Source organism: Scomber scombrus, chromosome 15 (genome assembly GCF_963691925.1).
Source record: "Scomber scombrus chromosome 15, fScoSco1.1, whole genome shotgun sequence".
Taxonomy (NCBI): Eukaryota; Metazoa; Chordata; class Actinopteri; order Scombriformes; family Scombridae; genus Scomber; species Scomber scombrus.
The window spans coordinates 16,147,694-16,174,956 of NC_084984.1; the positions used below are offsets into that span (position 1 = coordinate 16,147,694).

Sequence of the window (27,263 nt, forward strand, 5' to 3'; positions counted from 1 at the left end):
TCAGCTGTGAAGCACTTTGAACTATATTAACCTGAATGAAAGCTGCTGTATAAATAAACTTTGATTGATTGATTGCGTTTAACAGTGGCTTCATGTTTGTGCCCAAAGTTTCAGCAGTGGACTTTAGATTCGTCATTTTCGACTAAGCACTAAATGCACTGTTCTGGAGCCAGATCTCGTACCTACTTATTCAACATTTCAGATGAAAGTAACTTTAATTCTGAGACTGCTTCATTCTGTTATTTTTATTACAGCGAAAAAAGACATTTTTAACACATTAACTTCTTCATCCACCCAATTTTTAAGGCCTGTCAATTTCCTACTTTAGACATTTTAAAAAGGCCTAAAATTCAGATTATTGGATTTTAGACTTTTGAAGGACTTGACAAAGATAAAACTTATCTATTTGGATTAATATTTGAACTTTGGCTTTGGAGGAAGTGTACAGACATTACTCTTGTTCCACTCCTAATAACATCTCTGTGATATATGAACATAATTACACCCATTCATTTAAAAAACAACCAACATCCAACATGTCAGCAACCGCAACTCCAACAACACAAATCAACTCAGAGCTTTAAACTGGAGCTGGAACAATAAAACCATCCCATTGGTCGACTTATCAACGGATATATGAAGTATATGTGTCAGCTGATAAGAAACAAGAAGTTCCAGGTCAGAGAAAATGTTTGAAGTCATTTAGAAACTGACTCCTGACATCATGTGTCAGACAGAGTTTCAACTGTAAAATACCTTCATCACAATGCTTTAAAAGAAAAACTCAGTCAAATATGTGTTTATAGAAAAGACTATGACTCAAACTTTCCAGTATGGATAGTATAGACACCAGTATAGATAGTATAGACACCAGTATAGATAGTATAGATACCAGTATAGATAGTATAGACACCAGTATAGATAGTATAGACACCAGTATAGACACCAGTATAGATAGTATAGACACCAGTATAGATAGTATAGATACCAGTATAGATAGTATATACTAGTATAGATAGTATAGACACCAGTATATAGTATAGACACCAGTATAGATAGTATAAACACTAGTATAGACAGTATAGATACCAGTATAGATAGTATAGATACCAGGATAGATAGTATAGACACTAGTATAGATAATATAGATACCAGTATAGATAGTATATACCAGTATAGATAGTATAGACACCAGTATAGATAGTAGACACCAGTATAGATAGTATAGATACCAGTATAGATAGTATAGACACTACTATAGATAATATAGATACCAGTATAGATAGTATATACTAGTATAGATAGTATAGACACCAGTATATAGTATAGACACCAGTATAGATAGTATAGACACTAGTATAGATACCAGTATAGATAGTATAGATACCAGGATAGATAGTATAGACACTAGTATAGATAATATAGATACCAGTATAGATAGTATAGATACCAGTATAGATAGTATAGACACCAGTATAGATAGTATAGATACCAGTATAGCTAGTACAGATACCAGTATAGACAGTACAGATATCAGTATAGAGCTTCAGAAAGCCAGTATCAGTCACATCACAGCTTCAACAACAACATCTACAGTCCGAAAAGTGAACTAAAACATCAGCTGATTAAGGCAAACTGTGGTTGGTACGTTTGTAAAAGCAAAATAAGACGATCTGACTCAACTTCACCTCCTGAAGAGGTCAAACACTGAACATTCGCAGTATGAGACAGACAAGGAAAAAAACGAGCATCTGTGAGCGTCTGCAGCGTTTATGTGTAACTTTTAATCAAACAAAGTGAAACTCACCGATCTTCTGGTTGAAGATTTTGTCAAATGTCAGTTCGTCTCTTTCCTCGAGGTACTTCTGCATCACACTGCGAATACTGTGGAGAAGAAGAAGAAGATGGAGAGATGTGGGTTAATTGGTTTATTTGGACATTTGTAAAATAAAAGGAGGAGAAAAATGGTCAAATTAAAAATAAAACGCATGTAGGTGAGGTAAAAACCCACTGTTGGTTTATCTTAAAACGTCACCTATAAAAGATAAAACACAATAAAATATCAAAGTAGGAGATGTGGATAAATATACGTTATTATACACGATCATTTACAGACACATGCAACAATGGATGTGTCCGAAATCACTCCCTACATAGTGACTATGCTATATTGTAATGCTGTCCGAATGTGTAGTGGGAATTATTATACCCTATATAGTGTAGACTCAAAGTATCCCACAATGCATTGTGAAAAGTATTGTACAACCGATGGTCACTAACCAAGCAATATTTACCATCATGCATTGCGTTGACATAATTAACGGCACCTGAGTGGTGTCCGAGAGTGCTTTCTTCTTCCTGCTGATAAGCTCCCTATATAGTCCACTATGCACTATATTGGACTCCCTATGTAGTGCTTAGGCAGTAGGGAATGAGGGAGTGATTTTGGACACAGCCGATAACTGGTTCTCAGATGCGTTCGTCCTGTCCTTCACGTTATCCCAATGTTTTACGAACAATAACGGAAAAATCTGAATGTTGGCCAACATTTTGACAGATTACACTGATGCTGACCCATAAATCACTTTAACCCCTTATATACTGTTTGGGTTAGATTAGACAGCTGTTCTGAAATTTGATGACTTTTCCTAAAGTGGCCCAAAACGCACAAACATGAAAATATTTTCAAGTGTTCTACTTTTGTATAGATGCTACAAATGTTTGTCCATTGAGGCTGTTCTGGGTCAGATTATCTCCATATCTATTGACATGTGTTTTAGTGAAATGAATAATTAATAGTTTTAATAAGATAGTAGTTAGGAGGATTTCTTTTTATGATATAGCAGTGAAGACTGATGGCTCTAATGGTTATACAATAAACCCCACAGTTCCATAAAGTTCTGCTCATTTTCACTTTACATATAAAATACATTTAAATCATTATTGCTATGTTATATTTTCATGTCTTAGGTAAAATAGGACATGATATTGTGTGATAGGAGCTGTTTAGTGGTGTAAAAACTAAAAAACACACTTTCTCTGCTCTCTGAAACATGAATCAAGGTTTAATCACATTTATTGATCAGTCAGATCGACTTTTGATGCTTTCTAAACACATCTGTGCTTCAACATTTGGTATAGAGACACTTTTTATGAGGGGAACAAACAGTGAGGGGAGAATATGAACAGTATGTAAGGGTTGGTGTCAGTGTGCATATTAATGAGATATCATATAGTCTTGTCTTTAGTTTCAGGTGCATGACCTCGTAGTTTAGCTGATTTAGCTACGAAATGAGTGTCTTAAGTTTCTTTTAAAAGCTTGATTATAGTGATGGAGTTGATAAAAGAGGTGGAAACAGAGATGACTTCACGAATGTTTCAGATCATCATCATTAAAAAATAAATTAAAATTAAGGGTAAAAACAGATTATGGTGCAATTTTTACAACCCTGACTATGGCTAAGTCTTAACCACTGCTCCACCTCCCGTGTGTGATCCCGGCCTCGGTTTGGGACTCTCCCTGCCACCTGTCCACCCCCCCCCCACCTCCTCCCAACAGAGTCAAACTGGCAGGGAGGGAAGAAGGACACACGGGAGGCTGCGGAGGAGCCTGGAGAGTTACAAGCTACCCTGGGAACGGGTGTTAATGAGAAAGAGAGGGGAGGATGAATCAATTAGCACCCCCCCTCCTCCTCCTCCTCCTCAGGGACATTACCACTACAACCAGCATCCCGTATACACAAGAGGGAAGTGGCCCGGCTTCACCTGTACTACACCTACACACATGTACACTGAAAATGAACAGAAGGAGCACCAGAGCCTCCTTTTACATTTTAAATACAGCAGCACTGTCATGAAGAAGTCTGATGGTAATTATCACAATTTTTGGGGAGTAATTTTATAGATATTATTGAAGTGATAGACTCTATAGAAGTAAATGGAGATATTTAAGCACCTATTAGAGCTGCAACAATTAATGTAATCATATTTTAAGCAAATTTTGAAAAAACTGTGCTGGTACCAGCTTCTTAACCCTTTACATACTGTTCATATACTGACTTATAATTAGTCTCTGTTTGATTAATCCTTCAGTTAGATTTAAAAGACATTCACAATCACTATTTTTATAATCCAGGAGAACATTTTATAGAATATAAAGAATTTAGCATATATAAAAATGTGTATTAGCTGCACAAAAATGTTTTAAAAAGTGCATTATATTCCTATTTTCATATACTGTGGGTCACAAAGTCTGACTAAACTGTTTGTTAGGTGTCTTTACAGCTCTCAAATGTAAAAATGAGTAGATAAACAATCAATAAAGCTGTATCATTATGATCTCATTCACAGTCGCTCACTGTGCATTACTGAGCATTTACAGATGTGACAGATGTTTCTTTCTTTATACAGGTAAATATAATGAGCGAATTGTCCTTTATACACTTTAATGCATCATATAAGTCATAATAATAACTTATAAACTGTATGTGTCATTGTAATAAGCTTCATTAGTGTGCAATAATGATTATCTTGAAGTTTGTATTACTCTATCTGATTTATGTAGAAATATAATTGATGCCTATGTTGTTTTTTTGTAATGTAATTAATAAAAAAATGTGACAGGTATCAATTAGAAAAGAAGCATTTTGGTAGTTAAAACCCTCTAACAATGTAGGATAAGTGACTTTTTCTACAAATAGCTCATTCAATATGTACATTTCTGCATGATTTTTATTAAATACAGGAAGGAAACTGCACGTAATCACACATACATCCATATTTTAAGCGTGATTTTGTAACATCCGTCCAAAAACTACAACTATGGTGCATTAACAGCAAATTCTTATTAATGTGAACTGTCCCTGTTTAAATAAACCAATAAATAAACAGACACATGTTCAGGTTTATTAGAGGCACTAAGTTGAAGCTAAAGCGTTCCCATAAATCCTGCTTTCATGTAGATTAAAACGTCGAGCTCAGCAAACTGCAGCCTCGATTTTAAAAAACACACATCTAAAAAAAAAACTAAAAAAACTGACCATTATAACCTTGATGAGGGAAAGGATTATTTGACAGGGCAGCTTTACGTTGAACTAGGTGTTCATAATAGATTGAGAAGTCAAGTGTATGAACAGTAAATGTAGTTTTAAACAGCAACAAAGAGCTGCTTTACAGAGCTGACACTAATAAAAGCTGCGTTTACCTTCTTCCTCTTTTTCTGGAGACAAAAACATAATGTTATTATAGGTTACAGGTTTTATTTTTCTGGCATTACAAGCTACACTTAAACTATAATCCTCTAATTCTCAGCTACATTTGGAGCAACTTGCTACCAAAAAACTTTAACATAAACCTTCCCGTATGTGTATTTTTAAAAGCTGGGTGCTGCTGTGGGTGCTGCTGACTGTAAACTGGAGACTCGTTTTCTGGAAGAGTTGGAAAGAAGTGGTGGATGCAGCGTTTGCAGCCGCCGCAGCTACAGGAACATGAACCTAGGAAGTAAACACTTCCTCTTTTTAAAGTGGGAGAACTTTCTGTGTGTGTGTGTGTGTGTGTGTGTGTGTGTGCCCCTACTGAATCATTACCAGCTGACTCGGGGACTATTTGTCGTAAGTCACCACTTCACTTCAGACCGTTGGTGATAGTTACTGTAAAAGCAGCACAGCAGCGTAGTTTCTGGCCACATAAGAAGAACAGGTGTATGTCTCTTTGTGTGTGTGTGTGTGTGTGTGTGTGTGTGTGTGTAAGTTTACGATAAAGCTTGTGTATGTCTGGTGAGGTTAGTAAGAGACGAGTGAATGTCTGGTGAGGTTAGTATGAGAGGACGTCTGTAACATGTTCAGACGGCTGCGGCCTGAAAAAAAACACAGGTGCATCTCCTCTGTGTAGCCTGAGGTCTGTAATAACTTAATTCACTGTTTCAGTTTCCTACATCCAACACAATCTGTTCATCTTCACGTACAAAAAAGGAGATAAAGAGGGGTTTTTTTTTACTCGAGGAAGCAGACAGCAGACTGGGTCAATGATGTTATTTTGTGTCCATGTGGTTTAGTCAAATTTAAAGGGTTAAAATGTGAAAATAAACGTATGAATAACTTGCACACATTCTTTTTTTGTGGACCCAGCATCAAATTTCTGCTTTTAATCCATTTTGAGAGAATATATTAGAGGATTATGGCAAAAATGTCTAAGTGGTGTAACCATAAAAACTTTGTACCAAATAATTCAACTTGCTTAAAAACACTAAATTCTCAATAAAACCCCATATCAACTAGTTTGGCATGATCTTACATTATAACTTTTTATATTAAATAAAGGTAATGGAATACAATTGTTCTAAATATTACATTTCATCTGGGGAATCATGGAGATCAGGAAACATTTACATGTTTTAAATGAAGTCATTATTAGTATAAGTCCACTTAAATACACTGTAGGTGATAAAATATGTAATATGTATCATTCTTTTGTGGTTACACCATTTGACATTTTCAGGAGCATTCAGTCTTACTTTTGCAGAGTTTGTATTCGAGCCGTTCAGGTTATATGCACATTTTAGATTTCTATCACAAGCTCAACACACAATGGAGTTAGATGGTCAAAGGTTTGAGCTACTTAAAGCATTAAAACCCAACATTTTAAACACTAACAAGAAGCATCTCTTCTCTCTCTACATATCTCAGCTTGTTTGTAATGAAGCGTCTCAGCTCTCATCTCCGTTAGAAACAAACAGCATCTCTTCTCTCTCTACATATTTCAGCTTGTTTGTAATGAAGCGCCTCAGCTCTCCTCTCCATTTGAAACAAACAGCATCTCTTCTCCCTCTACATACAGTATCTCAACTTGTTTGTAATACAGCGTCTCAGCTCTCCTCTCCATTAGAAACAAACAGCATCTCTTCTCTCTCTACATATAGTATCTCAGCTTGTTTTAGTGAAGCGTCTCAGCTCTCCTCTCAGTTAGAAACAAACAGCATCTCTTCTCTCTATACATACAGTATCTCAGCTTGTTTGTAATGAAGCGTCTCAGCTCTCCACTCAGTTAGAAACAAACAGCAGCTCGTAGCTTACGGGAGCAGATGACCGGAGAGCCGAGCACCAAACAAAAGGAGTCTCCTGCTGTGAGATTACAGTTTGACTGACGTGATGACTGCCGGCAAACTCCGATATAAATAAAGTTTTATTATCTAGGGGGGGATCAACGCTGTGACGATGAGATTTTATGAGATACAGGCTGTTTTTGTTTGGGTGTTTTCTTTAACGAATGAATAGACGAATGCTGAATTTCATCTGCAGCTTTACATGGATGTAGAAAACAACTGAGATTAAATCATAATTTAAAAGGAGGAGAAGTTTAAATATAAAAGACTCACATGTGTTCGTTATGTTATCTTGTATTGTTTGTTTCCACACAAATTTTAACCGAATTTTCCACAAAATATTGAACTAATGCACGTTTTCATCTGGTACGTCGAATATTAGGAACTGCAGTTGCCGAGATAAAACAGCAGGTGGCGCTTATTCTCAAGTCGGTGCCATTAAAACATTAACAGAAGATGAAGAAGAGGACGCAATAAGATGGCATGATTAAAAAAGCGACATTGAAACGATGGAAATATGACGTTTCTGTTAGTTTCTGTTAGTCACAAGATTCACGTATGTCATTGTTTATTCATTAAGTTTGTTACTATTATTATTATTATTATTATTAGTAAGATTTATTTAAGAGGGACTGATACAGTATACACAGACAGGCTGAAACAACTGTCTGATGTTTATAGTGAATGCTAATCTACTTAGCAAAGTAAAATAAAGTATACCGTATAATAAAATACACACAAAACTAAAGTTGTTGTTGTAGTTGACATATTTTAGATTCTTCTGTTATCGACACACCAACTTTTCCACTTCAACCAATTCTGTTGCGATAATTAGAGATCTGACCGCGTTTATTGAGTGTTATTTAAGTATTATTGAATAAAAACAGGTGGATGTTGCCTCATTATTAACACACCAAAATAAAATACATTTCAATTTACAAATTAGTCATGAGATTTGGGCTCCATGTGCCCCCAAATTAAGTGAAGTATCGGTAATAACGACAACATTTCTGAGCCTTTTCTCAACTTTCTATATGTTGTCTTCACTATTAACAATCTGCATCATCATCAGAAACTTCATGAGCATCACAAGCCGACCAATAACCATAATAATATTAATAAAGTGATAACTGTAGCTTTGAACAACAGATCTAAACTCTCTCATATCACAGCTACAACACTTAACCATGAAATGCTCCAGTATAAAAGCAGACATTTCATCCTGCTACTGATAGTTAACACACTGTGTCCGACCTGGAGCACGACCTCAGCTCCAGTCTGTTGATAATAAATCACAAGCACATGTTCCACCTTAAAATGACTCCATCACCAACACAGCTATTGTAGACTTGAACCAGTTTTTTTTGGAGAGTAACTAAAACACTAGACCCAATTTTTCCAGTCTGTTAATTACATGTACAGCTGATTACACTGATGACCTCATCCATGGGTGCCTTGTGGCTTAAAATAATCTGATTCCAGGCACTCAAGTGGACGCCCAATAAATAAAAATCCTTTCATTAATTAATAAATATGAGCCAATACGTTCAAATCAGCACATGTGCCTTCCTGTCTGACACTTATCCTTCTGTTTCCAGCCCACAGTGTTCAATATAACAGACGTTCTTTGACTTTATCCAAATTATTTTGTCATCAAGACCGTTATATCAGCTCAGAGATGTGGAGAGTCCTCTTCTAATATACAGGTTAGTGTCAAATAAAGGTTGGTAAGATGAGCAATTCAAAAATATCTTTAAAAATATCTTAAAATATCTTTAAAAGCAGCATCAGGTTTGTTAAAATGTACATTTAGTATTTTTGTTGGTTTTATATAATTTGAAATGACATTTGCACCATTTTTTTTTACCAAAAGTAAGACTGATTGCTCCTGAAAATGTCAAATGGTGTGACCACAAAAGAATGATACATATTACATATTTTATCCACCTACAGTGTATTTAAGTGGACTTATACTAATAATTACCTCATTTTTAAAACATCAAATGAAAAGAAAAATGTTTGGGGTATTTCTACATTAAAATTTAAAAGCATTTTGTCAATATTAAGCATGACGTATTCTAAAAACAACCATTTTTTCTAAATAAGTTGTGACAAATTATGTAAAACATTTTATAAAACAGTGTTATGTTGTTGAAAGTGGATTATATTTATTCCACATTTTAGTTCACATTTATTTTCCTGTAAATAATAAAGATTTTTATGAAAGAAATACTGGTTACACTAATTGACACTGGGTTGCATCATGTCATTGATCCATATCTAGATGTATAGATAGATAGATAGTGTTTCTTTACCTGACTCAAATTCATAGAAGCAGGGTTACTTTCTTAAATCTTATTAGTCATAATCTAAAGATTTATACAACTGAAAAACAGACTGAAGCACATCCAGGGAGGGAAGAAGGTAAAATAAAAGGGCAATGCACCAAAAAACAAACAGCCACAGTAGGGCAGCAGGGTCAGTGTCTCTGAACCAAGAAGTCCAGACCCACTTATCATCACTGTTACATCATTCTGCCTCCGTAACATCTGTCTCAGCATTAAGCAGCTGTTAGCGTTAATAGAAGACATCGTGCTCACCTCCATAACACAATAACCCGCCTCACAATAATAAGCCAGAAAAAAGCTGCACCAGCACTAGTTTACAGTCTTGTGCTGCCTCCGAGGTGACCTTTATTAAAACCCCCGACAGCTAAAGCTCTGATGACACAGCTGCACCCCGACGGAGGAAGACCCTTCCAACATTATCTGACCCAATTACATACATGTGTCCCGAAAAACCATTTTAAAAAAGGGACATGAGTCAGGTGTATGAGCAGAGAATCATTCCTCCTGTTCATACTGACTATTAAAAGATCTCCTTCAAATGTGCTTTCAATGTAAAGTGATGGACCAACAGTTTCACGGTAGTTCATGAAATAGTCACGAAATTTAATCCATAGTTACGTGTGCAAGGACACGGATTTTCAATTTTTTTCATGACACTTTCGAACTAATGTATCTCAATTGGGAATATATTTCATGCCTCACAGACAGGACTCATATCCACCAACAGTTTCACGGTAATTCAGGAAATAGTCAGGTAATTGTATCCATAGTTACGTGAGCAAGGGCACGAATTTTCCGTTTTTTTCGTGACAACTCAGCACGGCTTTGGAACTAATGTATATCAATTGGGAATAAATTTCGTGCCTCACAGACAGGACTCATAATTATGTTTTATGTTGTTGTTTTAAGTCTGGTTAAGTTTAGGCACAAAAACTATTAGGTTAGTGTGAGGGAGAGATGATAGTTTGTGTTAAAATGATCACTTAAATGATAAAGTTGCTAATGTAACGTCTATAAAGTAAGGCAAGTGATGGAGGACAAAATCCACCAACAGTTTCACGGTAGTTCATGAAATAGTCACGTAATTGTATCCATAGTTACGTGAGCAAGGACACGAATTTTCCATTTTTTCGTGACAATTCAGCACGGCTTTCAAACTAATGTATATCAATTGGGAATATATTTGGTGCCTCACAGACGGGACTCAAAATTATGTTTTATGTTGTTGTTGTTTTAAGTCTGGTTAGGTTTAGGCACAAAAACTATAAGGTTAGTGTGAGGGAGAGATGATATTTTGGGTTAAAATGATCACTTAAATGATAAAGTTGCTGATGTTACTTCTGTAAAGTGATGGAGGACTGTTTCCACAGTGTGTCCACACAGTCATTTAAAAGTAGCTGATCAGCTTCTATTGAGCTTCAGCAGTCTGAGTTAGTCATATCAAGTGATATCTGACACATTTTTTTGCATCAAATTCCCTCTTAGTGTTTCCCTGTTGAGCTGTGGTTGAAGTATAGTAACAAAAAGACTTTGGTACTAAAAACACTGTAACGTTGAAACATAGAAGATGAAGATTTGAATCATTTGGACGCTGAAGCTTCATATTAGCTTCACAGTGGTTTAGGAGTGTAACAGTAGATGTATTTGTCTCAAACTATCACAATACAGATGTTACAGTTTGGTGCATGCAGTAGAATACGCAACATGACCCAAGAAATTACTGTCAAAATAGTTTAATAAACTTAAACTTACAATTTGACCTCAAGTGGTGCCAGACCAGTAAAACCATTGCATAATAACCTATAAATGATATATAATTAGGGCTGGGTATCATTTAAAAAAATAATGCTACCAGTACCAATCCAAGTATTCTTAAAGTGATACTGACACAGAATAGGTCTAGACTGTACTCTATCATTTAATTTAAAAGAGACCCAACATTCCCACATGAGCAGCACTTAGTAACAGCAGCAAGAAAAAAGTCCCTTATTTATTATTTATTAAATACAAAATGCTCAAAATCAGTAGACTAGTAGTAATAGTCATATTTTCTAGCTCTGGGTACAAAAAGGATCGATTGCAGCTATCAACAGGAGAAGTTAAGATACTACTTGGTACAGATTTTGAGTACCAATACCCAGCCCTATATGTATAATACTATATACATATTATAACTTTACTATAATGAACCATCTAAGGTTATCTACCCTGATAAGAGATACTGATCAAATATGTCCAATCCCACCAAGAAAAATAAGTCCTTCACATCTGAATCAGTCAGTTATCTAAAGTTGGACATCTACGGAAGAAGCCTTGAAGGGTTTTATTGAAATATTTGAGTTACTTTTCTGCAATTACTCTGCAAAGTTACCCATTAGGCCCAGATTGGACCGCTTGGTGGGCCGGTTCTGGCCTTATGGCGGGCCGTATGTTTGACACCCCTGTTCTGGCAGCACACCACTGTAGCACAGATATATGCTATGCTACAGTATGTATGATATTATTATAAAAGCTGTTGCAGCACAACTAAACTAACAGTTTTGACCAGTGAGTAATTGTTGAATTTTTACATTTTGTTTAAAACACAAGACCAATATATTATTTTCTACCTTTCCTTTGTTTTCTAATGTGCCGAAATCGTACCGAACAATGACCCTTAAACTGGATTTTGTCCTCCATCATTTACATCTCCTAATGGTCAGTATGAACAGGAGGAATGATTACAGCAAGAAACAACAGGTTTCACTGTTTATTTAGGCTCCTTACTGTTGGTTTAAGACACACTTAAAAAACTGTGAACTCATCCTTTAAATACCACACAGGAGAACAGAGGTTTTAGGTTAATTAACGTCAACTTTTCTTTATATTTTGGTCTATTTTAGACAATAATTAGAAGATATTACAACACTGCTTTGGCTTTTTGCTTTGGTTTTATTGGCTGCTTGGTTTCCACGTTTACTACAAAACTGTTCAGGTTCCTATAATTGACAGAACATATATAAACCGTAACATATATACACACTAATAGAGATACCAACAGTCATAATGAAACTGCCTCTGCAGTGCTGAGCTCCAGGTGGGCGAAACAAAAACCCACAAACAAACGTGTTGTAAGCGTCTCACAGTGGCGCAACTTTCTACTTTTACAGTAGTAAAAAGGTCAAAGTACACACAGTAAAAAATTACTGAAAATACTTCACATGTCACATGTGTGAAGGTTCAACGCTTTCATCAGCTGTTAAAAAATAAAACGTGTCAATGACCACCGTCGCGCTACAGGAAGTGCGCAAATGTGTCAGAATCAATCATCGTTTCCAGGAAGTCTTTACTGGTCTGTGGGAATCATAATTAAAATGTCAAAGTTTCTGATCTAAATCAAGTTTATAAGACTCAATTTGATCTTACATTTCGGTTTTAAAGGATTGAATTAAACATGTTATGAATAGCATTTAACTAGGAGAGTTAAAAAGCAGAAAAAATTCAAAAAGGTGAAAAGATTACATAAAAAATAACCAATTATGTGCATCCAGACATGTCAGCCAATGAAGGGTTTATGGTCAATGGACTTCAGGCCAACATTAATATTATAAGCATTTATATTATGGATTTACAACCTCTATTTTCAGATAAGTTATCAGATTTTATTTGAGTTTTAATTTTCCTTGAATTACTTTTATCTCTAAATATGACTCGTCTATTTTTGCCTTTTTTTCTACATAAAATTGTTTTTTATTCAACAAAAAGTTCTATAGGCAGCATTTTCTGTATATTTTTTCTTAATGCAAATTTTATATATACACACACTTTTTGTTGGTCCTTTTTTTTTATTTAGTTATTTCTAATGATTAAATTCTCAGTGTAGTTTACTGTTTAAGTGCTATGATGTCATGTTATACAATAATTGTACAATAATTGAACATATAATTGTCAAGTGTTTAATTACCACATTTGAGGGACCATTATCGTCATCATTATTATTATTATTACTACTATTATTAGACTGTGACAGAGCAATAAGCAGCATTGTTCGTGTCAGTGTTTCTTTAGAAAAGGCTGCGTGTAAACCTGCTAATACAAACATGACCCGAGCAGCAGCTTATTTAAGCAGGCAGACATGTAATTACTGTGTTTACCAGGAAAAACTAGTTAGGACTCAGGAACCTGTTTTTCTGGATACTGGCTCAGAGTCTCAGAGTGTGAAAACGGAGACGCCTACAAGACAAATTGAGCAGTTTCCAAAGACATGCGATGGTTTGCTATTCATCCAGCAGAGGACAGGAACCAGTCTGAATTACATCTTCTTTACATTCAGACACTTTTATCATTTTAAAAGCCTGCACGCTCCCGCGCTTTGACTTATTTATGAGTGAGAGAAAGCTCTTAGGAAAAGCAACACACCAATCAGATCATCAGCAGCAGCAATATTAATCTGATATATCGCCTCATGTTTTCATAACTACAGACTGAACCATATTGGATTTTTGGAGCCAATGCCAACACCAATATCAGCAAGTAGAAAATACCAAAATCAATATATATGGGCTGACAATTATAATATAATAAAAGATAAATATACACACAAAATAGATACATAAACTCTCATTTTTTGGTAATTAAACATGTGTGGTATTTTACAGTTAAACAATAAACTTAATTGTATAAACAAATTGTAAACTAAACTAGGAATTAAAAACAACCAAAAACAAAATAGTACGTATATTCAGCTAACTGATCTAGTCACAACAGCATCCACATTCACTCTTGTTAGATGATGTAATTACAAAAATAAAACCTGCTGCCTTTACAAATAACTTTTAAATCCTCTAAATCAAACTCTTATCTATGTGTTGGAGCTACCTGTTGTTCTTGTTAAATTTAATAATTAAATGTGTATGTTTTGTTTGTGCGGAAATATAGTAGAATTAGTTTGATTATAATATTAGTATCATTTCAGTTCTTTGGGTGCTGGTTAATAGTTTTGGGGTATACAAGGTGAATTTGTTGATATAAGTATGCAGGTATAGGACAGCGGGCATGAGTGAGGGTTTATGGGTCTTTACCAGGACTAGATGTCATTGTTCTTTGTTTGCTTGCCAAAAAAAAAAGGTAAAATAAACCAAAAGAAACTTCACACCCTTCTGGATAATGCACTTATTATCTCTGCATGAGATTCAATCCTTAAGTGCTTCAGTGGCCGTTTGATTTGGAGCTTATTTATCATTTTCTACATATAGTTTTATTATCAATTTAAGAACAAATCTACACCACACTTAGGAAACAACAGCAGCAGCATTCAGTCTGTCTTTGCCTTTGTTGCCACTGTGCTTTTACTCTTGAATCTTTGAATCTATCAACTAAAAGCAAAGTTTAAAAAGCTTCCAGCGCCGCCATGAAGATCTGATGTCCTGTTTCCAACAAAGCACCACAGCAGCTGAAGACAGGACCGACTTCAACTCTCCTTAACCCCGAAAACTACTGAAAACTGCTCTCAGCTCACTGGAGGTTCATGTTTTTACATAAAATGGACAGAAACCAGAGTGAGTGAAGTAAAGGAGAAATGTTGTGATGGTGACTGATGGTGACTGACGGAGGTGACGAGCAGAAGCCGGCGATGACTAAAGTGTGACTTTGGAAAATAGTGTACATGTTAAAGTCTTTGAAAGTCTTGGTGAGGAGGTCATATGGGTCCATTAGCGCCGTTAAAGTGAGTCACTCCTCCGTCAAACGCTGTGGAAACTCTACACCCACCGAGGACGAACTAAATGATATTAAATGACATCAGAATTGATATTAAACGCACGATAAATGAGACGTAACCAAGTTTGTTTGCAGTTCAAATGAAGGTTGAGAATTATAAATCATACAGATGTTAAAATAGGATGAATAAAGAACAGCTGTTTGTTTCCATGATGCGAAACCGAACTACTGACACCTGGAAATGACATCAGATACTTACATTTATTATTATTACCATTATTAGTATTATTATTATTATTATGTTAAATCATTGCAAGTGATGCAGTGGTTTAGTTTTTAGAGTTTTGGTTGTTTTTTTAAGGCATATTAAAGGTAGGGTATTTTATGTTGTTCAGAAGCCCTTTTTGTTATACTGGGTGAAATGGTCCTTCTATTATCATAGGTATCAATACATTATGTATTTAGAAAAAGGAACGGAAAAAATCAGACTTCTGTGGCAGCCACAGGACTGATAAAACTCCGACCAATCCATGCTCTTCGCACCGAAAAGAAAAAAACAATCAGGTGCCTTCATGTCTAGTTCTGCATCTGCCCCCCTCTCTCCCTGCCTACTTCGCGCGAGCACAGTCTTCACCTGTCGCTGTTGCCGGAAAAAAACAGCACATTTCTCTGCAGAACTACAGAGTTGGTGGGCGTGGCTTGGACGGACTCACTGACGGGAGGGGGAGCAGCGGGGTGGAACTCAGAGAAGGCAGGAGGAGGTGATATTTTCAAATCTTGCTAGCTCTCTTGCTAGTTTTACAACACTACATACTCTAGCTTTAAATAAACCATTTGATAGATTTATATTATATTTTGTTCAGATGAATCATTAACGTTGAATAACTTTCCATCTGGCATCATCAGGTCAATATTTGTTATTGTTCGATACTTCATTCACATCTGCCTCGACTGTAATTTGCGTTTTTGAGATTTAATTCTACTTTATTTTATTATTACCACTCTATATTTTGTATCTTCTTATCAATTTAGTCTGTTTTCTTTTGTCTTTTTACTCTAACTTTTAATAAACTCTTATTTTTTATTTTCTCTTTCTTTATTTTAATAAATCCTAAACCTTTTTGTTTGTTTGTTTGTTTCTTTTAACTTTTTAACATCATTACTTTCTCTCCAGCATTTGTTCTCTTGTCGTTTTTGTTCCTTTTCTTTGTCCTCCTCGGTCAACACTTGTCCAAACCCTGTCTTATTATCAGCTTGTCAATCAGCTGTTTAGCACTTTGAACAACATGAACCTGAATGAAAGCTGTTGTAATAGAGTTTGATTGTTATCTTTTAAGCTAAATAGCAAATATTAACAAAGTAAACTAAGAGAGTGAACATTACAAACATTACACTTTCTGTAAGAGCAACTTATAGGTTAAATTTCTTGCTGGATTTACAGTTTATGTATCATGAGAATGATCCTGTGAGAAGATTAATGTCTGACTTTATTAGTTTAATGAGACAAGATAAAAGGCAGAAGATCATACTGTAAGTACTAATGATTCTGAGTGGATGTCTTTTAGTGAATTTGTGCTTATGTTTTCTGTAGTTTTGCATTTTATCTATCTCATCATTGTGAATATTTGTGTTTGTACAGTAACAGTAAATGATGTTTGGCTAATTTTAAACTTGAGCGTAACGTTATTTAACATAAGATGATGTTCAGGATGAAACATTGGAGCTGGTGCTGTTCCTCCAGTAAACACAGCTGCAGAGATTCAACTACACAACAAAAAAACCATCAAGTGCATAACAATAAGTCGATGTTTCTAATGTTTGTCGACCCCTCCGAAAATCTGTCATCATCGTATCATTTGACATGACATGACATCAGTTATTAACATCTGTTATCTAAAGCAGGATCCTGGTGTCTGGTGACTTTCTGTTTGCTCAGATAAACATTTGTCTGTTATGTAACTGTGACTGAAGCTTTTTGGGAGATGCTGCAGGTGATGAAGGTGTGGCTCGTATCTCACGTTAGCTACATTTGTTCTATGAGTTATCTATGACTGAACTTCTTCATATTCTGCAAGTGTAAGAAGGAGAGCTTCCTTCTGCAGGTCCTTCATTCCAACTGCAGTCAGACTGTATAATGCTGCACTATTATTGCACTTTAGAGCCCTTTTATTTAGTTTTAAATGTTATATATGTATGTTATAATTGCATTTTAGGGTATTTTTATTTAGTTTTAAATTTTATTGTTGTATATATTTCTTTTTTGGTTTTTTTCTTATATCACTATCTTTTTGAGCTGCTGTAGCAATGAATTTTCCCCACTGTGGGATCAATAAATTATCTTATCTTATAACAATTTAAATATGATGCTGCACTTCTATAGAAAGTAGTTACTCTTTTCTTTTGTAGTTTGTCTATAAGTAAACACTATTTTTTGTTTTAATTATGGTAATGTGACACTTAACGCCTTTGCACATCAACCGCAACGCAAATAAATGGCACGAAATTGCGAATAATTCAGAGGCGAATTTCGATGTGGCCGACTATTCACATTAGCGTGACGTGATTTGGCGACTAAATTATAAGGATAAAAGAATCAAAACCGCGCCTCAGGAAAAGAAGGATGGAATCAACATCAAGCGATGATGATCTGATGATCCTTTTACTCAATAAAACTCAAGGAGAGAAGAACTCGGTGAGTTTCTCTGCTCGGTTCAGGAGCTCAAACTGAACCACAGACCTGCTTCAGGACGATTTTCAGGTTGTCCGTCAGACAATTCAGTGTTTCCCATAAAGATTTTGAGAGATTATGGTGGTCAGTCTGACCCTCTAGGGGGATCGGGGGGCATGATGGTTGAACTATTGGTTGGGATGGTGATGACACATCCACAAAGCACAGGTAAGACAGTTTACCAGTTAATAAATGTTCCAAATTAACCATAAACAAAAGACTAATGTCCATATTTCAGCTTTGAAACAAAGAAAGTAGAAGGGATTATCTAAATTCAGCTAGTTCTCTAGGGCAGAGATGCTTTACTGAACATTGTATAGAGTGTACAGACATGTTTCGCTTACTATGAAGCTGTGGTGGCAACAATTACACTATGGTGGGCTGCCACAGTCTGTATAATTAATCGGAAACACTACTGCCATTTGAAGAACTGCTGCACCTGCTGGCACCAAGTTAGAAAGAAGCAGAGAAGTCATTTCAGAGAGCTGATTGGTCCGTATCAGCTGATTGGTCCGTATCAGCAGCTAGCCAGTGTTCTGGATGTGACGTCATCAACAACACACAATGTGATTGGTTAGATGTGTTATTATAGATGGATAGATGGATAGATAGATGGATAGATAGATAGATAGATAGATAGATAGATAGATAGATAGATAGATAGATAGATAGATAGATAGATAGATAGATAGATAGATAGATAGATAGATAGGTAGGTAGGTAGGTAGATAGATAGATAGATAGATAGATAGATAGATAGATAGATAGATAGATAGATAGATAGATAGATAGATAGATAGATAGATAGATAGATAGATAGATAGATAGATGGATAGATGGGTAGATAGATATGTAGATAGATGGGTAGATATTTTTAATCCCAAAGGACATTAAGGCATCCAGTAGCCCATATGAAGTCAGATCGTACAGTCAGTAAGTCCAGAAAGAAGAAAAAAGTCAGTCATCCCTCTCCTGAAGTGTGGAGTTATAAAGCTGGATGTCAGAAGCAAAACTTTGGAGAAATCGACCGTGGTCCAAAAATTAGAAGCAATAATCGCTGAGCTGCTGAAAGAAGTATTCACTGGATACCGGTCCAAAAATATTAATAATGTGCAAATTAGTTACATGCCACATAATCACAGAGTTACTGGTTCGTATCCGGCCAGGAACCTTTGCTGCAGGTGTCTGCATCCTGATGTTTGTAGTTTAGTTTAATTTAGTTGATTCTTCTTCTTAATGTCTAACATTTCCTTTTCAACACATATTTTCTGTACGTGTCCAGAGCAGTTCTGGATGCAGGTATTAAGGAGGACTTGGATCCGTGGAGGCCAGCTATCATCAACCACCTGAACCGGACTACAGCTTCCAACCTTAAACCAGATCCAGATGTGACGGAGGCCGAGCGGGGAGGTGAAGCAGGTTCAAGACATCAGTGAACTCAACACGCCTTCATTTCCCTGCTGAGCACAGCGACGCTCCGAATAACAACCGAAACGTGAACGATACAAGGATGAAAATCATCTGAGGTTTAATCTGTATTATTGCTTCTTCTTAACTATCCAATATATAACTCAGAATATGCAATTAATCACTTTTACTGTCATGTAAAGACATCTCATCAAAGCTGGTAGTAAAGTCCATCAGCAGCACATGCATGGAATACTTGAACATATCATATTATATTATTGTATTCATTATGTTAAAAAAGTCACTCTGTTTTGATCATATCTATCTATTTGGTATTATTGAAACTTAATTGGTTAGTTATTCATACTCTTACTTTAACATACTGAAACCTTGTGTTTCTCTGTCATTGTGTTTCACTATATTTGTTGGGTTTTTTTACTGTATTTATGTTGTTTTTTTTACTGTATTTGCTGTTTCTTTTAACTGAATTTGCTGTTTTTTACTGTATTTCTCTGTATCTCTGTTGTTTTTTATATTGTTTTACCAGAGCTGGCTGCTGTGACAATTGAATTTCTCTCCAGGGATCAATTTAGTTATCTATCTATCTATCCCTCTATCTATCTGTAGATACATGTGCAGGTCATTAAACTGCAGCTTGAAGGATGTTCAGCTGTTGTCCTCTCAGCTTTGGAGCTTCTCACTGTGGTACATCAGTTAACCATTATGTGATTATTTAAGAGTTACTGCCACTAAAACTAATAAGAGTTGATATACAGTACGGGTCAAAGGTTTGAACTCACTGTCTCATTCAAAGCAACGGGAGCACGAGTCCAAACTTTTTTTTAATGGTGACTGGACATGTGGTGGTAATAAAAACACCACTTATTATAATGCAGTACTATTCAACCGCGTCCAGAATGAACGATAAATTTGATTTAACACAGATGAATAAAAACTGAACATTGGAGCCTTCATCAACGGAGGATTTATTGCAGAGCTGTTGGATGGGACTTCATTAGCTTTGGCGAAGTGCAACTATTAACTGGAAACTGAGCGTATTGATATATTACTTTCTGACAGTGTCCAAGATGCACCTTTTAGTGAAAGACTCCACACAGTGCATGAAAAATGAGCTTTTACAATATAAAATAAAACTTGTGACCTGCATCTGCTGAACTTCTACAAGGTTCCCAGGTAGTCTGACCCATCAAAGACAATCCATCATACAAGTACAGTTCAGTTATTTATTGTAATTTATGATTATCCAGTGTCTCTTTTGGAGCCAGAAGGGAAAATGACCTCATAAAACCAACTCTGGATGTTACTGTAGCTCATGTATAGAGAGCAGTAAAGATTCAGACATCATCTGTTGATCTCCCTCATGTTGAAAAAAGGAAAACTCAAGTAAGAGTACTGTTACTTTATTGAAATCATACTGAAGTACAACTGAAAGAAGTGAAAGAAAAGTACTCAAAGTAAAAGTTTCTTAAGCTGCGTCTCAAATCTCTTCTTCTGTACTTTCACTTCTTATTATTGTGAGGTCAAGTATGGCAACATGCAGCGCTATGAGTATCTGGATGGTTTCACTCAGAACAGTCTAAAAGCTGAGTGTGGAACTATGGACACTTCTCGCCCTCAACTCATCTTGGCTCCGTAGCAGAAGGGGAGGGAACAGTGTTCAAACAGGAAATGACAGCAGAGGATGTTGTAACTACAGTGAACTACAAATATAAATCATACAAACTAAGCTCCACTATACTGCTGTCACATATAAACCATCAGTAGGTTTATTGGGTTCACTAACTAGTTATTGTTATTTCCAGTAAGTGCGCAACAGTCAATTTTGATTTGAGACACTAACCTGTTGAAATATGCGCACTATGGAATTAAGTATATAGTGTAGACAGCATACTAACAGAAGTATGTAATCTGAGACTTTTAGGTTATAATTTCATAAATTCATTAGATAAACGTTTGAATTCTGCAGAAATCCTGATTAGGTCATTAAAATACTGATGAAGTGTAAAATAGGGATTTGACCCTTGTCTATTATACGCTAGTGTTTGCTGTCACTAGACTGCTATATAAACTAGAACCTGACCGATACTGGATTTTTGGAGCCAATGCCGATATATTGGCCGACAATATTATATGTACAGAATATATACATAAAGATCACTCAAATGTGATTATCAAACACTTGTGACAAAGATATGTATTGAAGGTGTGATATTTTATAGTTTAACAATGAACAAAAAACAGTAAACTTCATTAGGAACTATAGTAAGCCATCAGCACATATGGGACAACGTATTCACAGACACTGATTTATCTGCGATGCGTCAATATCAGCTGATATCAGTCGGGCTCATCTGAACATTTGGAGGTTTGAAATGACGTGTGGAGTCAATGAAAAGGTGAAAATGTTCCTGAACCGTCAGACTCGTTCCTCTGATTTCACAAACAGCAAAAAGACACAACTCATGTTTTAACATATTAAATGTTTAAACAGCTCAGAGTGCTTCTCTCTCTAACACACACAGACACCAGCTTGTGATGCATTTTATCACCAGATGAAAACCCACAGTTTCATTTTCTTGTTTGGATAAACTCTCAAAATTGACTCCAGCTGATAAGACGTAGAGTTGAGCAGATTATCTACTGGCGCCGGCTCTGCCTTTGATTTAACGGGTCTGACTGGGCCCAGCTGTAGTGATACGATGCGTCTTCTGAGACTCGTATCTCCGCCTCCCGAGCGTGTTCGTCACGTCTCGTCTCTTCTACGGATTTCTCTCTATAAACGACGGCTCGTCCAACCCCCCCCCCCCCCCCCCCCCGCTTCCAGTGTTGCTGTCAAAGTCTCACCCCTCTGCCAGAGGACACAGCCTTGGCCCGTGGAGAATGTGGCAGCACCACGCTATCTCCAAAGTGCCACATTTAAACTTGCCCCCCCACAAGCACGCGGCTGAAAAAGCTTCACACATGCACAACCCCGCCGCTGCCAAAACTATAAAAGTTTTGTCCGTTTGCACAAAGTCTCTGCAGACGTTTCGAGGAATGAAATAAAAGCTTTTTTCTATCATTTATCCATACGCTCCCTTTTTCCCCTCCTCTCCTCGGTTAGCCACATTATTATCAGATCGTTAACAATCTAATCCAAAAGTTATTGCTCTGAAGCGCTCGAGCACATTTACAATGAATGACAAGGCAGCATCATGTTTTATCTGGTTATATCGAGCACATTACTGTAATAATAATACATGGAATAATAAAAATGATCACAATGACAACCTAACTGACATGTTTTAGCTACATTTTCATATTACTGACAGTCTTCGCTGCTGGCTGATTTACTCGGCGGCGGTGTTATAGAGCTTTTACTGCTCCATTAGCCGAGGCTTTTATCTCTGCGGCTGCTGCATCATACTGAGCAATAAATAATTAAGCTAATATCTAATATATAAAAATCACTTTATAAATCACATGCACAAAAAGCAGCAGAGTGAGTGTGCTCACACAGGGACAATCTGAGGAAGCCAGATAACAAAACCTCCCAAAGTCAGGCCTGTTATGTAACTGATCACAGGTAGAAAGACTGAATGAGGTTGAATTTAAAACTGTGAGCATGGAGATTGTTTCAGAGCTCAGATTAGTCCTCAAGTATCAGAAGAGCTCTGACCCTCTTTTAATAAGTGGGTAATAATGTGAGCAAAAAGACAGTATAAGACTAAAGATGTAATTAATAGATCAAACAAGAGGAATAAAACAATAATATAAGAATAATTAATCAGTATTTTTCATGTTGAACCTGTGTATCCATGTACATCCTCGTATGGTATCGGCCATCATGTGTATTTTCTACATTGTGCATATCGATATCAGTATCAGTCAGGCCCTAATTATAAGTATGTAATAGTGAGTATGTATTGTGTATTGTTCATTATGTGTATAAATGTATTGTGCATTAAATGTATAAAAGTATGTATTGTGCATTACATGTGTAAAAGTATGTAGTGTGCATACAATGCATAAAAAGTATGTATTTCTCATTATATGTATAAAAGTATGTATTGTGCATTAAATGTGTAAAAGTATGTATTGTGCATTACATGTATAAAAGTATGTATTGTGCATCTTATATAAAAAATATGTATTGTGCATTATATGTATAAAAGTATAAAAATATGTATTGTGCATTATATGTATAAAAGTATGTATTGTGCATTATATGTATAAAAAAGGACACACACTGTACATATTGAGCATGGACACTTTCTGACCTGCCATCATGGACATTTTAAAGGGACATCCTTGTATTTCTTATAACAATTATATATATTATATAAGAAGGCAGTGGGGTTTCTTTTCCCTAATGTACACCACTATGTTTCCTTTGTTTTAAAATATAATAAAAATGTATTTAACAAAAAAGAAAAGAAATTAAGGCTTGTTCATACAGAACCTTTATGGTTGTGATGATGTGATGATGTGATGATGTGCTAATCAGTCAAATGACCGACAGTAGTCTCGGTCAGGAATGAAACCGTATATTGTCAATGCCTCCATGGTTGCCAATCCTCAGATTAACTTTAATGTGGTGCTGCTGGACTCTTGACTGAACAACTAATGAGAGGCAGTGAACTCAATTAGCATGACGTACAGTTCAAGTGTCAAACAAGCTGATCCTGATTAGATCCTCGATGGCTACAAACACACGAGCTAAACTTAGCGCTGACAACATTAAGCCGTCTGTGAAGGAGAAAGAACACAAACCCAAGAGAGCAGCTAACGCAAATAAAACACTTAAAAACCTTCGTAGCGATATACAAATTAGGTTGAAGCCCCGACTTTTGACTTACAGGCAGCATTTCTTCACTTTTGCCTCTAATAAGCTTTTCTATCACTCATTAAATATTGTATTTTACATGATTTTATATATTATATCTGCTCTATGTTTTAGCTACTTTTACTATGTACTATTTTAAAATTATTACTATTTTTATTTTCCATTTTATATTACATTAATGTTTTGGGGTATTTTTGTTGTTTTTTAACGCTGCTGTTACTTGATTTTATACACTATTTATTCTATATTACATTAATGTTTTGTTTTGTTTTACATCCTCTTAATGTGAAGCACTTGGTGTATGCGTTTTCTTTAGTTGTAAAGCAGAATTTCTTGTATTAGAAGTTGCTATACAAATAAAGTTATTATGATTACTTTAACCATCATAACAGGATATAAATAAGAGAAAAATCACAAAAAGCTGAATATGTCCTCTTTAAGTCTGGAGCCATTGAAATGTTCAGTACTGATCAATAAAGTATCTACCATCACCTGAGTTTTATTACATTGTTTGTGTACAGCAGAAGTTAATATAGATTTATAGAGTTAATAAAAGAAGCTTATTTTACTGGTTATTGGCAATATAATCAAGGAATAGTCTTAAAAATGAAGATTCCCCAGTTAGCTGAAGAGCTTAATTTACAGAACAAGGCTGATGGTGATCAATATTCTTCTTACTGTGAACAAATCTCATTAAAAAAAGAGCAAAACTAACAACACACTGATGCTACTGAAGACAACATCTTAGCTGGAAATGCACAGCGGAGCATTAATTACATATCAATCCGCTGCTGAAACTAGTCCACGACAAACTGCACCAACTCTTCCGGTTTGAGAAAGGTTTGCTAAAAACTATAGTGACCAGCTGTTCTAGGAAATGACTGCTTCCTGTTTTAAAGAAAACAAAAACAAAACGAAACTATACATTTGTGAGCTGTTTTTTTTAAAGATTTACTTCTTCAGTGGGAACCGACGAGTTTTTAGAGAATGGAAGTCAGTCTAACACTTATTTTTGGTCGTGGTTGATCAGAAGCTTGTACTCGTTACCTCTGTCATGGTTAGATACCAAACTAAAGAGGTCAACTCACACCGGCTAGACAACTGTGCTGCTTCTTCTTCTTCTTGTGCATAATGAACAGTAACTAGTAAAAGTCAATGTGGTTGATAAGGTCCATAAATTGCCACAAAAGGGATGAAATACGATTTATCTGCAATCTATTAAAGCGGTTTTCCAGTTGACATGAAGAGCCCATTGATGACTTTTTATATTAATTCACCCAAAAATCAATGAAGCACCTGTTCAGTCAACTAGTTCACTGTGGCTGTAGCAGTGGTCGAGCGAGCTAGAGAGTGAATGAAGAGAGAGAGAGAGAGCGTCGTAATGAGAACAAACCTGGTGGATCAGATGGTAAATGTATTTATATTTATATAGAGCCTTTCTAGTCTTCTGACCACTCAAAGTGCTTTTACACTACATGTCACATTCAGCTAGTCACACACATTCATAGTTTATGAGTCGTCAACATGCTCATCAGGAGGAGACCAAGTATCTTTCCCAACAACACATCAACATGCAGACTGGAGGAGACAGGAATCAAACCGCCTATCGCTCGATTAGTGGACGACCTGCTCTACCTCCTGAACCTCAGCCGATAAACAACACCAACGTTTACATACTACATTACATCAACCTGAAGATGTCGCAATACCTGATTTGATGTGACATCTAGCTTCAGGCTGCTGCTCAGGATCACCAGCAGGTCCTCCACCGCGTACGACCGAGCCGTGACGCAAACAGACGCAGGGACGAGACTGATTACAACCACCACTACGAATATAGATCTGAAACTACTTGTCTGCCATCCGGAGAAGAGACACTAGGCTGCTCGATTATGGAAAAAATCATAATCGTGATTATTTGGGTCAAAATTGAAATCACGATTATTAAAACAATTTTTTTAAACTTTAGAAACATGCTGCATATATTGAACATTTCTTGTCCATTAGGCTTAATGAATTTTCTCTCCAATCTGCCGCTTAACGCAACACACAGCAGAACATGTGCAGAGATATTAGTGCTGAGCAAGGTAAGATGAAGATAGTTCACACAACACATCCTGGTTTTTAATAATTAGTCAGTAAACTCAGCATTGTCTGACGCAGGCTGGAAACTGTGCACTTGTATTTACAGTTAAAATATTTCACCGTGTGTTTCAGCGTCTGCTAAATTAACGTAGCTGCGGCAGCATCCGGTCTAAGCTTTTCAAAATAAAACCTTTGTTATTGTGCGCTTCTCATTTTTATTAAAAATCGTTTCCCCACGATTTTATTAGTTTTGAGATCGTTTGGCCCCTAAATCGTAATCACGATCAAATTTTGATTAATTGAGCAGCCTTAAGAGACACGGAAATCAGCCTGTCAGAGAGCCGGAAAGTTTCTACTGAAAATAAAAACACAGACTCACAGAGACATGAGAGAAGCTGCTCACTAACAGCCGATGTTACGTGTGTTTACAGCAGAGAGCAGAAGGGAGGACAGACGCTTTGTAATATAGCGCAGTTCATTAGACTGGTTATAAACGTGTCATGACTCATCGACTGATAGCTAGGAAAAAATTCAGGTCATGGGTATCACTCATAGAAACATGCCAGGCTCCGTGGAAGAGGGGCTGCACCCTATGTAGATATAAAAGGTTCATTCAAAGGTGACGAAAACACAACAAGTCTTACTTTCACACTAATTAAAAGCAAACTTGAATATGAATATACTCCATTTCTCTCCTTTGCATCATTTACCTCCGTTTATTCTATGAATAATTCAAATATTAAGTGACTTGAAGAGAACGTGACGGCTGTTTAAAGCTTTAATCAAAGAAAAAGGAGCTTTGTAATGAATAGCTTTCATCCTGGTGACAGAAAACGGCTCTGAAACACTGACAAAAAACCAGCTCTGTGTTGGAGTTCTGTGAGTTACAAGACTTCACATTTCACATCCTGATCCAACAGTGGAGCCGAGTGGGAGGTTTTGTTTTGATTGTTTTGCTAAAGGCTAACAAAGCTAAGAGCAGCCTCCTTCTACAGCTCGTGGTTGTAAAAGAGAGAAAGAGAAGCCGTAGTCTTGGCAGAGCATCACTGTAGG

General features: G+C 36.2%; 1 protein-coding gene across 1 annotated transcript in view; it reads right to left on the reverse strand.

Annotated features, from left to right (window-relative positions):
- The window catches only part of LOC133995215 (beta-adrenergic receptor kinase 2-like), a 68,575-nt gene that overhangs the window by 34,319 nt on the left and 6,993 nt on the right, over positions 1-27,263 (reverse strand). Inside the window, exon 2 of the mRNA XM_062434548.1 lies at positions 1,808-1,884. Coding sequence (XP_062290532.1) covers positions 1,808-1,884 — 77 coding nt within the window. The remainder of the gene's footprint in view (positions 1-1,807; positions 1,885-27,263) is intronic.